At 62.3% G+C, this 12,003-nt stretch overlaps 1 protein-coding gene across 1 annotated transcript; it reads left to right on the forward strand.

The window, feature by feature from the left end:
• Positions 1–5,292: 5,292 nt before the first annotated feature.
• TMIGD2 (transmembrane and immunoglobulin domain containing 2) lies at positions 5,293–8,670 on the forward strand. Its single transcript, XM_090027474.1, has 4 exons — positions 5,293–5,684; positions 6,209–6,238; positions 6,671–6,775; positions 7,750–8,670. Exons 1-4 carry the CDS (start codon positions 5,402–5,404, stop codon positions 7,965–7,967), a joined length of 636 nt encoding a protein of 211 aa, XP_089883600.1. The 5' UTR covers positions 5,293–5,401; the 3' UTR covers positions 7,968–8,670.
• The last annotated feature ends 3,333 nt before the right edge of the window (positions 8,671–12,003 follow it).

Consider the following 12,003-nt stretch of genomic DNA (forward strand, 5'->3'; position numbering starts at 1 on the left):
ACTGCGCAGGCGCCGGGGCAGGCTGCGGGGCGCGGCGCGGCTTTGTCTGCCCGCGGCCGGCGTCCCGGCCTCTCCCGGCCCCGAGGCGGCTTTGCTCGGGCCGCGGGCTGCAGACGGCGATGCCGCCCAGGATGCCACCAGCCTACGTGGCAAGGAGGGCGCGCTGTGGGCTCACGGCCCGCTGCCCCCCAGCCCGCCCCGGCCCTACGGGCAGGGCTTTGCACTTGTCTTTATTGAACCCCGTGAGGTTTCTCTGGGCCCAGGCATGCGCTGGGTCGGCCCTAGGTCCACCTCGCCCGGGCCCCGTACACACTGGTCCCGCCAGCCCCCGGCGACGTGCCCTGGCGCCACTTCCACAAAGCTGCCCCCACGGGCGTGCGTATCTGGCCCCCCGACACCTGCCCCCGTTTGCGGGCAGAGGGAGACCCTGGCGCGCGCCCGGCTGCGGCTGAGGGCCTGGCTGCAATGTGCCCCTCAGCTCTTTCGTGAGACGCCGCCTGTCCATGCCCCCACCACGGCCCAGGACCTCCTGGTCAGCCTCCTGGCCCTGGCCAAGCTGCCCCCCGACCTGAGCAGGAGGAGGGGCTGCGGGACCCCGGGGCACTGCAGAGCCGTTCTCCTGCCCCTGCTTGGGTCATGTCTCTGGGCAGTTTCACCGAGCAACACCCACTGCTTCCTTGGCTCCATTTGAGGACGACGGGGCACTGCCCAGCGGGCTCTCCTCCGTGCGCTGGTTTTAAACCTACGACCTCACTCCCATGCCTGTCATCTCTCCAGTTGTCCCCACAAATCGACAGATGTGTACCTAATAGCCCTGCCCCAACAACAGGCGACTGTTCGCGGTTCCATGGGTGTCAAGCCCACAGTAACCCTACGCATCCACACAGGCCTGTGTCACATGGTGGCAGAGGGTGGCGGCTGCAAGGGAGGGTGAGTCTAACCTGTTCCTCTCCCCCTCCCAGCCTTCAGCATTTAAGGTCTAGGAAGTCCTCATTCACAGGCCGTGCCCCTCACTCCCCCACTCAGTTGCATCTGAAGCCCTTTTCCTCCAAGAACATGTCTCACCCTTTTGTGAATCTGGCTGAAACGTCAGCGCCCACTGCATCCGGCGGCCACAAGTCCCACCCTTCGATGACACACTGGGTGACAAAGAGCTGCCTTGTGTTCGTCCTCTAGTTCTTCTGCCTCCTGTCTGAGGGGCGAGGACCAGGACAGGGCAAGGATTTCAGGTGCAGACACACCATGGATTTATAAAGGGCTGTGACGATACTTTCCATTTTGTTTCCAATTCCCGTTTTAATAATCCCTAAGGATTATTATGAGGCTGGGAGAGGTCCCTTCCCTCCCACTCCCACCCTGGACAGCCCAGCACAGTGGGCAAAGCTGATGGCATGGGAAGGGGCTGGGGTTTATGGCTGCCCTGGTGCAGGGAACTGCGGATCGGGGCACAGGGCAGCATCTCTATGCCCTGGCACATCCCCTCCACCTGGGCAGGCCGTGGGCAAGGTGCCACCTCTCAGTGGTACTGACTGTGCCCCATGGGGCCTCGACTGGGCACAATGCAGCTGTGGTTTCCACTTCTCCCTGGTGCCCCAGCTTTGCATTGGTGCCAGCCCAGCATGGAGCTGTGGTGAGCACACACGGCTGCCAGGAACAGGCACCGGGGCTTGTGGTGATTTTGGGCGCCTCAATCCCTCCCACGATATCTCCGTCTGTAACCCTAAAGTGCCAGGGTCTGCTCCCATGAAGCAGAAACAGCTTGGGGCCAAGGGGAGGTGGAACTAAAAGGGCTAATGCAGCGTTTCTCAACCCATGGGTTGTGACCCAAAACTGGGTCACAGGAGTATATGAAAGGGTCATGAACAAACTTAAAAAATGGATTTTCCTTTAAAGGAGAAACACATGGGAAACTGCAGGTTTTCCCTTGCAGGCTGACAGAGCTCCAGCATGGGCAGGACCCGGAACGGGAGGGCAGAGCGGGGTGGTGAGGCGGGACCCCCATGCCAGCCATACCGCTGGCAGCACAAGGAGTAACAGGCAGGGGGGAGTCTCGCTGCCCTCGCCTCCTCCTGCTGCCTGCTGTTCACGTGCCAGGCCACAGCTCTACCAAATCTGGGGGGCATGTGACCCCCTATGCCACACACATCCCCGCCTCACACACTGGGGGCTAGGGCCCGGGGACAGGAGGCAGCAGGTCAGGAGTGAGGGGCACGAGCAGGGCCAGGGGGCTGTTTTCTACTTAAAGTATTTACTGGGTCAGAACTGGCCATCCACGTATACAAATGGGTCCTGGTACAAAAAAGGCTGTGAACCACTGGGCTAAAGGACTGTTGAACGACTGGACTAGCCCAGATGGGGAGCAGGAGTCGCGTGCAAGGGAACTAGTGCATATTTAAATGCAGAAGAGTGCAGTGTCTGCTGAATGCGCCTACACTGGAGGAAAGGAAACTCCTGTCACTCGAGCATCCTTTTCTTCAACCATCTTGTTCTGGTTAACACCTCCTGTCTCACGTTGAGCCCTGAGGTTGTGCAGCCACCCACACTAGCCTGCGGACTTGCAGAGACCTTGAAGATCAGCAAAGATGTGTTGGCTGCTGCAGCCTCTGGCACTTGGGGCTGAAAGGGGTGACTTGGGGAGCTCTTGTGGATCCCACTGTCTCCCAGTGAGGGCTGGCTGGGATGGGGCAGCTGTACTGGGAGCTGCTAGAAGGGCCCCATTGGCTTGTGGGGGGGGCACGGCTCGCCCAGTCCCAGTCATCTCCAGCAAGGGGTACTGGTGGGAGCAGGGGTGAGCTGGAGCTTCCCGGGGAAGAGGAGAAAAGCCACGGGGCTCGGGCAGTGGGCTGGTAGCCAAGTGCTGGGTGTCTGTGCCAGCTGGGGAAGAAGGGCGGCCCAAGCACTGACCTGGGACCCAGGACTCCTAGCACCTGCTTGTTGGTGCTCAGTTGCTTCTCTGTGCCCTGGTTTCCCCGTCTCTGCACCGTGCGCTTAACCCACCGTGGGAGTTTTAGAGCACACTGCTCTGGGCCAAGCTGTTGCTTCTTTTGGGAACAGTCCAGAGGAACCAGGGACTGCACCCCCACAAACCAGACAGCGCCGGGCTGACGTGGGTCCTGTGGCAGGAAGCTTGAGCTCTTTGCAGAGGTGGCCGGGGGGGTGTGCTTGCTGCAGCTCCGGAAGAAAGGTCAGGAGCAAGTGGAGTGAGTGATGCTAGAGATGGGTACAGCTCGAGGTGCAGTGCTTCCCACAAGGATGGGGGGCATCCTCCTCCTCCTGGCTCTCCTCCCCGGTAAGTGCCCCATGCTGCTGCAGCCCCTGGCACTTGGGGCTGATGCTGGCTGGGTTTGGGCAGAACTGGTTGCCCAGGAGCGGTGATTGCTTCAGGGGATCCTTGCATCTGCTGGGAGGGGTTGATGGGCCTTGGCTCTGGGCTCCGGGCTGGGGTAGCTCAGGCTGGCTCTGCTCCCAGGGGAAAGGAGCTGGGTAATGCCTGAATCTGCAGTGCCAGGCTAGAGGGCACTCAGAGCCTGCCCCCAGCTAGTACCAAGAGGCACCGTGGGACTCCTGCCTTTTGCCCCAGCAGCCCCCACCCCCGTGCCCAGCCTGAAACCTGCCCCATACCCTAGCTTGAAAGCCTCTGTCACGGGGCTGGTGGGGGACTCTTAGGCCTGGCCCCACCAGGTGCATATATAGAGGTGCCCACTGGTGGGCTGGGGATGGCTGCAGAGGCTTGGAGCTGGGTGGGGGTAAAGGACCGGTCTGTTGGGGCTCAGCTGCTCCCACTCCCACCTTGTAGTGCCCAGCAGCTGCAGCCTGTTGTCTCCACCCCTCCTTGGAGATAATTTACTGCCCTCTCCCCCCCAGGGCTGCCCAGCAACCTTTGTGCAGCTGCCAGGCATTGTGGCCCTTTTAATTATGTGCCCCCCTCCCCTCTGCCAGACTCTCCAGCTGTCAGGTCCCAGAGAGACCCTGTCCCTTCTCTGCCCATGTGGGACCCCCCCCCACACATTTATTCTGCTTTGCACGGGGGTTCGGGGCCAACCCCAGAGGCCTCCACGTCCTTCCAGCAGCTTGAGTCACAGAGCTGCCTGCTCCCTCTGCTCTGGAGAGCCCACCAGGATCGGGACCTCTCTGTGCCAGGGGCTGTATGAGCCCAGAGCTGGAGGCAGTGCTCATGTTTGCAGGGCAGACAGGGGAGGGGAAGGTCCCTCCTTCTCGGGGTCTCTGGGGGACCCCAGGTGCTTTCCAGCAGACTTGCAGGCAGGGGCCATTCCTACTGCTTTGCCATCCATTCAGCTTTAGCCTGTTCCTTGCCTGGGTCTTTCTGGAGGCTCGACCCCACCCAGGAGTCATGACTGTAGCTAGGAGTCATGGGTGTCTGGCTCAACCTGGTGCACGCTTCGCGCAGAGACTTGGAGGCCCTGCAGCCATGGCCTCTTCCCGAGCCAGCCTCATCCAGAGGAGGCTGAAGTAGGTTCCTTATTCCCAGTTCCCAGTTCCTTTTTCGAAGCTAATTCTTGTTAGTAACGCAAACGAAAGAGTTAGCAGGTCATCAAAAATGTGTATGTACTCATGAAAATGTAAAATAATATCGTAGATCAAGCACAGAGCCTGGGAAAAGGCCTGCAATGAGGCTGGGGTTATAGGGCAAAAACCTGTTCAGGTCACTCCAAACCACGTCTCTGCCACCGAGGGGCTCTGCCAAAGTTTGGGGCCAGGCAGGGGCCTGCCCAGGCGTCTTCAGGAGAACCCCCCAGTGGTGGAGACGTGTGTTTTGTGGTGACCGGAAAAGGATTTCCACCTGAAATCCCAGCCCAGCCACAGCTCCTTATTCAGTGCGACGTACGTAGCCTGGGGGCCATCGGCGGGCAGGCTGGCATGCAAAAACCGAGCTTCTGTTCGGGCAGCCCTCGGCTCACACCTACTCAGAAGTGTCCCCCGATGGCAGACGTGGTCGGATGACATTTTGATGACATCCTGTCTCTTTGCTTGTAATCCAGTACTAACGACTTTTCATTGTTTGAGGATTAGCTTTGAAAAAGGAACCAGGAATAGGAAACCGAGAAAAGGAGGCCACTTCATCTTATCCGGGAGGGAGCAAGAAGTCAGGACTCCTGGGTTCCTCGCCTGGCTGGGGGGAGCAAGCGCTGAGGGGTGGGAGCGGTGCGGGGGGTGGGAGCGCCGACTCCTGGGCTCTTTTACCTGCTGTCTCTGCTCCCCCTTGTGCCCGTTGCCTCCCCTCTGCCCGGGGCCGACCCCGAGGGGATCTGGTCTCCTTGCAGAGGTGTCACCTCCTGTCCCTCCCCCAGCTTTCCTTCCTGCTGAGGACAGCTACACGGAGGCCCTGTTAGTGATCCAGGATCCTCCCCGGAGCCAGATCCGGCCAGGGGACTCCGTCAGCATGAGCTGCCACATAGACATCGAGGCCCAGGAATGGAGCCGGCTCCGCCTGGAGTGGAAGAGGCGCGACCTCCCCACGGCTCTCTGCACTCTGATCCTTCTGCTCAGCAACCCCAACCACAGCTGCAACCCTCCCTTCAACCTGACCTGGCAATGGCCGCAGGTGACACTGCACCTGGGCAATGCCACCGAGCAGGACACGGGGGTCTACGAGTGCTCGGTGAACGTGGAGATCCCGAACCTGCTATCGGCCACGGGGAACGGCACTGCGCTGAATGTCTCCGGTGAGGGGCCACGGGGGCTCGGTGCCCAGGGGGCAGGGCTGGGGTTGGGGGTGGGGGGAGTTCAGACTGACCCACCCCCACAGCGTGGACAAGCCAGGAGGGGGGAGGGAGGCTTGGCTTCCTCCTGGCCCCACAGACTGCAGATTTAGCTTATCCTGTCTCACCTTCGCCACAGCGAGAGGTGCTGCAACCACAGTGCCAGCAGCTCAGGCACCAGCAGCAGTTTCAGTTTCCGGGCATTGCTGTCCACTCCCAGCCCCACTCATCTCCAGTATCACCCCCAGGCACCCCACGCTTCACCCACTGCCCCCACAGCCCCTGGCTCCCACGCGCCCAGCCCTTCACACCAGGGTACCAACTAGTCCCTAGCAAGCGCTTGCAGCCCCACCAAGCCCCCCAGGGACTTCCCCCACCCCGCCGCGAGCCTGGGTGCAGCTCAGCCCATGGCAGCATCCAGGCCGGGGGGCAGAGGGCACCGTGTGGAGCTGCTCACTGATGCCTGCTTCTCTCTTTTTCACTTTCAGCATCAGCAGGAAGGCCTGTGAGCGACACAGGTGAGTCAGAGTCTGATCGCTCCCTCTCAGCCCCATGAGATGCTGGGGAGGTGCCCTTCCTGCCTCCCCTGGGCCTCCAGACCTCTCCCCGCTGTCTTGGGACCAGGCCCCCGTGGCAGCATCTGGTCCAGGCAGTGCCTGGGGGGAAAGAGCACCTGCAATTGCTTCTGGAGCATCACGTCGCTCCCAGATCCCAGGGGGCTCCGCTGCCCCTATCGCCACCCCTATCGCCATCCTCCCCACTGCCCCCATGCAGCCAGGCTTTGCTCAGGGATGGCCCATGGTACTGGGATGCAGCCGCTTCATGGAGCAAGGGGCTTCTCCCACACACGGCAGGCCAGGCTCCTCCTGGGCTCGAGTTGCCCGGCTCTGGGGGACTGCAGGTGCAGTGTGGGGCACCGGGCACTGATGCTGGCTGTCCTCCCCCTGCAGGCCTGTGGTGGTGGCTGGTCATCGGGGGAGCGGCCGTGGGCATCGTACTGCTGCTCGCTGGGGGTCTCTGCTGCTACAGGCACCGGCACTTGTGCAGGAAGACAGGTAATGGAGTCGGGGCCACCACGGCTGCAGCAACCGGAGCCCGAGGAGATCGGCAGGGCCCTGGCCTGCCCCAGCAGAGGTTGCAGGGCTGGGGGGTTCTGCCAGGGCAAGAGGCTGGGGGACCGCAGGGGTGACCCCAAGGGAGCACCTGCTCTGAGCAGGTGCTGTCCTCCCGTTGCCATGAGCTGCAGTGCTAGGGCAAGCGGCAGGGAAGAGCTCTTCAGGAGTGGGATGAGTCAGGCTCAGGCCCCCAACTCTGCCCTGGATGGGAGACGTTCGGGGGGAGCACAGAGCACAGTGCTGCCTGGGCGTCTGTATCGAGGCAGTGCAAGGCTTTGCAACATGCCCAATGGCAAAGAGAAAGGAAGTGCATAGGGATTTACTTGACTCTGTCTCCCCAGACAAAGAAGCTAGTAGGTAACAAGTTTACAATGAACACAGGGCAGCTCTTTGTCACCCAGCGTGTCATTGAAGGGTGGAGCTTGATGCCACCAGATGCGGTGGGCGCTGACGGTCCAGCCAGATTCACAAAGGGATGGGACACGTTCTTGAGGAGAGGGGCATCAGTCACTATTGAGCACAGGGGTGAGGGGCACGGCCTCTGAATCAGAACGTCCTAGGCCCCGAATGCTGGAGGCTGCACGTGAAAGCTGCATGGTATCCCGGTCTGGCTGGCACAGCCATGTTGGCCTTGGGGGAGAAGGGGGCACTGGTATTTTCCCCCAGCTATGCAAAGCTCTGCTGCAGACCTTTGTGGGCAAACCGTATCTCACACTGGCCCCTTGCCTCGGTGCAGCTAGTCCAAGGGAAGCCCCTCAGCCCCCCGGCTTGGTCCTCCTCTGGTCTCTCCATGGGGCTTCTGCCTCCAGCTGCCTCACTCGGCTGCTCATCCGCTTGCCCGTGCTAAGGGACCCTGGGGTTGTCCTAGCTCCGAGACTGCCTGCTGCAGTCACTAACTCTGTCCCATCTCCCAGATGAGGAGACCTATGAGAACGTGCAGTACTACAACCAGCTGGAAGCCAACAAGTCCACGTGCTGCAAGGGCAGCCACAGCAAGACAGCCGACGTCTACACTGTGAATCTCCAACCTAGAGGACAGCCGCCGGTACCTCCGCAGCCCGTGCACCATGGCAGGGCCCTGAGGGCCCAACACATCCACTCATCCAACCAGAGAGCGGCCAAAAGGCCCTGAAAGAGCTTGGGAGTATCTGGCCAGGGCTTTGCTTGCCCTCTCAGTGTGCACCTTCCCCTGGTGGAAGGGCCCCCAGGGCTGCCGCTGACCCCCGCGGGTGCTTGGAGCTGTACGGGGAGCAGCAATGAGAGGCGATGCGGGAGGCCCGGAGCACATTGGGGTTGCTCCTGAATTGATGCATCTCTTCTGGCCACTGAGGCCGGACTGAAACACCTGTGGGCAGGGCTGTGCCTCAGTGTGCCGGGACGGGCAGAGCAGAGACCCCGGCGCAGAGTAATGGCATGAGGGACCGTGCCTCAAACGCCGCAACAGCCTCCTCGCATCACCTCATCCCTCTACCTCGCTGCCCTCCCTTGGGGCCGTCTGTCCCATCCGTCACCTGGAGCCCTAAAATCCTTCCTCTCCTGCAGTGAGGGGGCACAGGCCTTTTCATGGGGGCTCTGCAGCTGCCCGATGGGTAGGCAGTGCCCAGCCAGACAGGCGGGCAATCCTCACCCCGCAGGTCCCGGGCCCTGGGGAGAGGCCCTGCGGCCGTGTGCTCTGGGCAATCTCCCCGTTAGGCCTTTAGGAAGTCTCTTGACACCCTGTGGTCCATCCTAGGGCTGATTTAAATGGTTTGAGGGTCAAATCCTTAAGTGGCGTAAGCAGGTGGCGATGTCACCACCTGGAGAACATGGCCCTGGGGCAGCGAGAGATGCCTGCACCACGGTGAGACCTGCCAGGTGGAGGACACTGGGTCCCCTTTGCAGCCTCTTAGCAGCAACAATAAAGCCCCAGCACATGTGATCACGATCACAGGCGTCAGTCTATAAAGCTGGGCAGCGTTCCCCCGACCGCAGCAGGGCAGGACCAGAGGTGCCCCAGGATCGCGGCCCATGGCCAGGCTGGGCCGGGGCATCGTGGTGGGCTGGCGGCTGTGGCTGCGAGAGCCCAGCCGTGGGAGAGAATGCAGCAGCTGGGGGTGATCCTGGGGCTGGGCTCACCTCCGATCGGGGTCTGCTGGGGGCACTCACTGTGGGGCTGCTGCTTGGGGCCCCCAGATGTCCTCCTCTTCCTGGGTGGCCTGGCATCTGCACGGCAACCAGGACCCAGGCGCCGCGGTCCCTACTCTTCCTTGTGGGTGGGGATGGGTGGCCACACAGCCCTCCCCAGGCCTTGCCGAGCCATACACTAACCCCAGGCCCCACCCGACGAGCCGGGAGCCTCCTCCCACCCTCCCCTGGCCGCCCCTTGGCTGGGCCCTGCCTGGCACTGGTCCCAATGCCACCGCCCCAGGTAGCAGGGCAGGGACAGGCCTGGCTGCCCCCAGCGCCCACGGTCCCTGCCCGGGGACTGTCCCAGCCAGGGACAGCGGCCCACGCAGTCCCTGCTCAGCCAGGCGAGGGCGCTCCGAGCCCATGGACCAGCTCAGCTCCTGCAACGCGGGCCATGCGCTGGGGTCCCAGCTGGACCCGCTGCCCTGTCTGGGTGCTTTCTCCTCCTCCTGCATCCCCTCCATCTCTGCCTGTGCAGCCCGGAGGGGGAAGGCTCCCTCCCCGCCCTTGCCTGGAGACTCTGGTCTGGGGGGCACTGTATGGCCCACCACACGTGTCCGGCTTCATGTATGACTGGGCCTGACACCTGCCCATGCCAGGGTGGCACGCAGTGCACTCCCCCGGGCACGCCTGCATCTGTGGATTCAGGTGGCTGTGCCAGCATTGTTGGGGGCGACCTGGAATCATTTTCTCAGGGACATCCATACAGCCTAGTGGTTAGAGCAGGGAGCTCCAGATACCAGATACACTGAGGCAGGTCCAGCTGTGTGCCTCAGTGTCCCCATGTGGCTGCGGGGCCCGCAGGAGGCCTGGAAGGTCTGACGGCGGCAGGAGACCGACCCCACGGGGCCCCCTGTCCTGGTGCGCAGATGGCTGCCCCGCTGGCAGAGCATGCTGGGGAATGCCAGGCCAAGCCTGCCCCGCTAGCACTGCAGCACCTGCCGGAGAGCGGGGCCAAGCTGCTGTCCGAGGCGCGAGCTGCAGCTGCCTGCACCGCCCCCAGCCCTGCCCCATTAGATCATGAGCTGTGCTGACGTGAGCCTGTCCAGATGTGGCCGGCAGCCGCCAGCGCCTGCCACGGCCTGCAAGCGCTCTCCTGGCACAGCCTGGCCCCTGCACACGTGCGCCCGAGAGTGCCTCACAGCCGTGTGCCCCCGCCCCCCCCCGAACACACACACGGGCGAAGGAAACGAGTTTGTACCCTCTTCTGTCCTTCACCCCCACCCCCTGCGCCTTCTCTGCTTTGCCATGCAGCTTTCCTTGCTCTCCCTGCAGAGGTTTGTGTGTGTGCGTGTATGTGTGTGCCCACGCATGCATCTATGCTAGGATGTGTTTGTGTGTGCATGTACATGAGAAAGAGAGCGTCTGTGCTGCGGTGTGTATGGCAGCATACCTGCCGTGAAAAGGCACTCACCTTTTCATACGTGCTGCAGCAAGGGTATGCCTCGGCAGGAGCCAGGCGTGCGCGTTTGCGTGTGTGTGAGGGCAGGACCCAGTGCTTGACCCACTTCCTCCCTCCTCCCCAAAGCATTCTGGCCAGGGCCAGGTGCAGCCGGGCCAGGTACGGGGCCTGGGGACTGAGCTTTACACTGTGCCCTGTGTTGCTGTGCTGAGCACTCAGGGCCCGATTTATCTTGATTAGCGGAGCACTTTTCAGCTCCTTTCTGATCAATGGGGGACGGTGCTGTGAATGCTAATAAAATGCTAATTGCACCAGGAGGCCTTGGGGCCTGGATCAGCTGCACAGCGTGGGGCGGGAGGGTGGGGGGTGTCGGTGGGAGTGGGGTGTGGGGCTGACAGCTGCATGGGGGGTGGATCCAGAGGGGCAAGGATGATGCCAGGGGCACAGAGGTGAGCCTGCAGGTACCAAGATGACTGTTGGTTGCGTGAGTGTGAGCGGTTGTGGGCACAGGAGATGGAGGGCTGGGAGCACAGCTGCGGATGAGTGTGGTGTATACGTGCGGGTGTGATTACAGCCATGGATAAGCAGAATGCGTACGCACAGGTGTGATCTCAGCCATAGATGAGCACGGTTTATACGTGTAAGTGTGATCACAGCCATGGAGGAGTGCAGTGTGTACATGCAGGTGTGATCACAGCCATGGGTGAGTGCGGTTTGTACACACAAGTGTGATCACAGCCGTGGATGAGCATGGTATGTACATGCAGCCATGGATGAGCACGATGTGTACACACAGGTGCGACCGCAGGTGTGGAGGAACGAGATGTGGGCCTACCGAAACCAGGCACTAATGCCCTTGCACTTGCCCTTGCATGGCCTCCCCGATAGCCCAGGCGGCCCTGGCAGGGGCAGGGCTGGGGCCAAGCAGCAGAAACCCCCCAAGCTCCCGCCGCGCAGAAACATGAATGAGCCTCTCTCCACACCGTGTGCGGCTGCCCCCAACTCCCCTCCCTGCCCGCCCCTCCCCCACCGCTCGCCTGCCAGCAGCTCCCATGCACTAATTGGATTCCTAATGGCAGTAATTAATTGGGAAACTTCATTACCAGCTTGTGCGACACAGAGCTGTGGGGAGCTGGGGGGCGGGGAAGGAGGAGGGAAACAACGCAGATGGAGCCAGACCAGACAATGCAGCCGCCTGCCTGTGGCCATGGTGTTGGGAGCAGGGTCTGGGCGATGGGACGTGCCTCCGCTCCTCTGTTGCCCCCTGGTAGCTGCCCCAGCCAGCAGGGTCCCCCCAGGGCCCTGCCCCTCACGTACCAGGGCTGAGCGAGGCGCTGGATTGACCCCTTTGGCCTCCAGGGACCCCCAGGCACCCTCCACCCCAGGCCCTGGCTGCCGCACCCCCCTGGTCCCCACATCGAGATGCCGGTCATAGCTCCGGTCCCCTAAGATGGAGGCTCCTGCCCCTGCCCAGCTCCTGCCACGGCCTTGGCAACGCCTCCCTGGCGGTGGGGGGTGGTCTCTGGGCCCACGCGTCTGGGCCCACCTGGCCCCGCCACTGGCAGCAGCACTGGGGGTCCTGCCCTGACCCGCTCCCAGG

The sequence above is a fragment of the Crocodylus siamensis genome, chromosome 14, assembly GCF_052110815.1.
Source record: "Crocodylus siamensis isolate JL-2025a chromosome 14, ASM5211081v1, whole genome shotgun sequence".
Lineage (NCBI taxonomy): Eukaryota > Metazoa > Chordata > Crocodylia > Crocodylidae > Crocodylus > Crocodylus siamensis.

Bases quoted from the DNA above. Each gene is read 5' to 3' on its own strand.
- TMIGD2 (XM_090027474.1), top strand. From the start codon at position 5,402: ATGAGCTGCCACATAGACATCGAGGCCCAGGAATGGAGCCGGCTCCGC. The intron at 5,685-6,208 runs GTGAGGGGCCAC...TTTCACTTTCAG, and splicing joins CACTGCGCTGAATGTCTCCG to CATCAGCAGGAAGGCCTGTG. The intron at 6,239-6,670 runs GTGAGTCAGAGT...CTCCCCCTGCAG, and splicing joins AAGGCCTGTGAGCGACACAG to GCCTGTGGTGGTGGCTGGTC.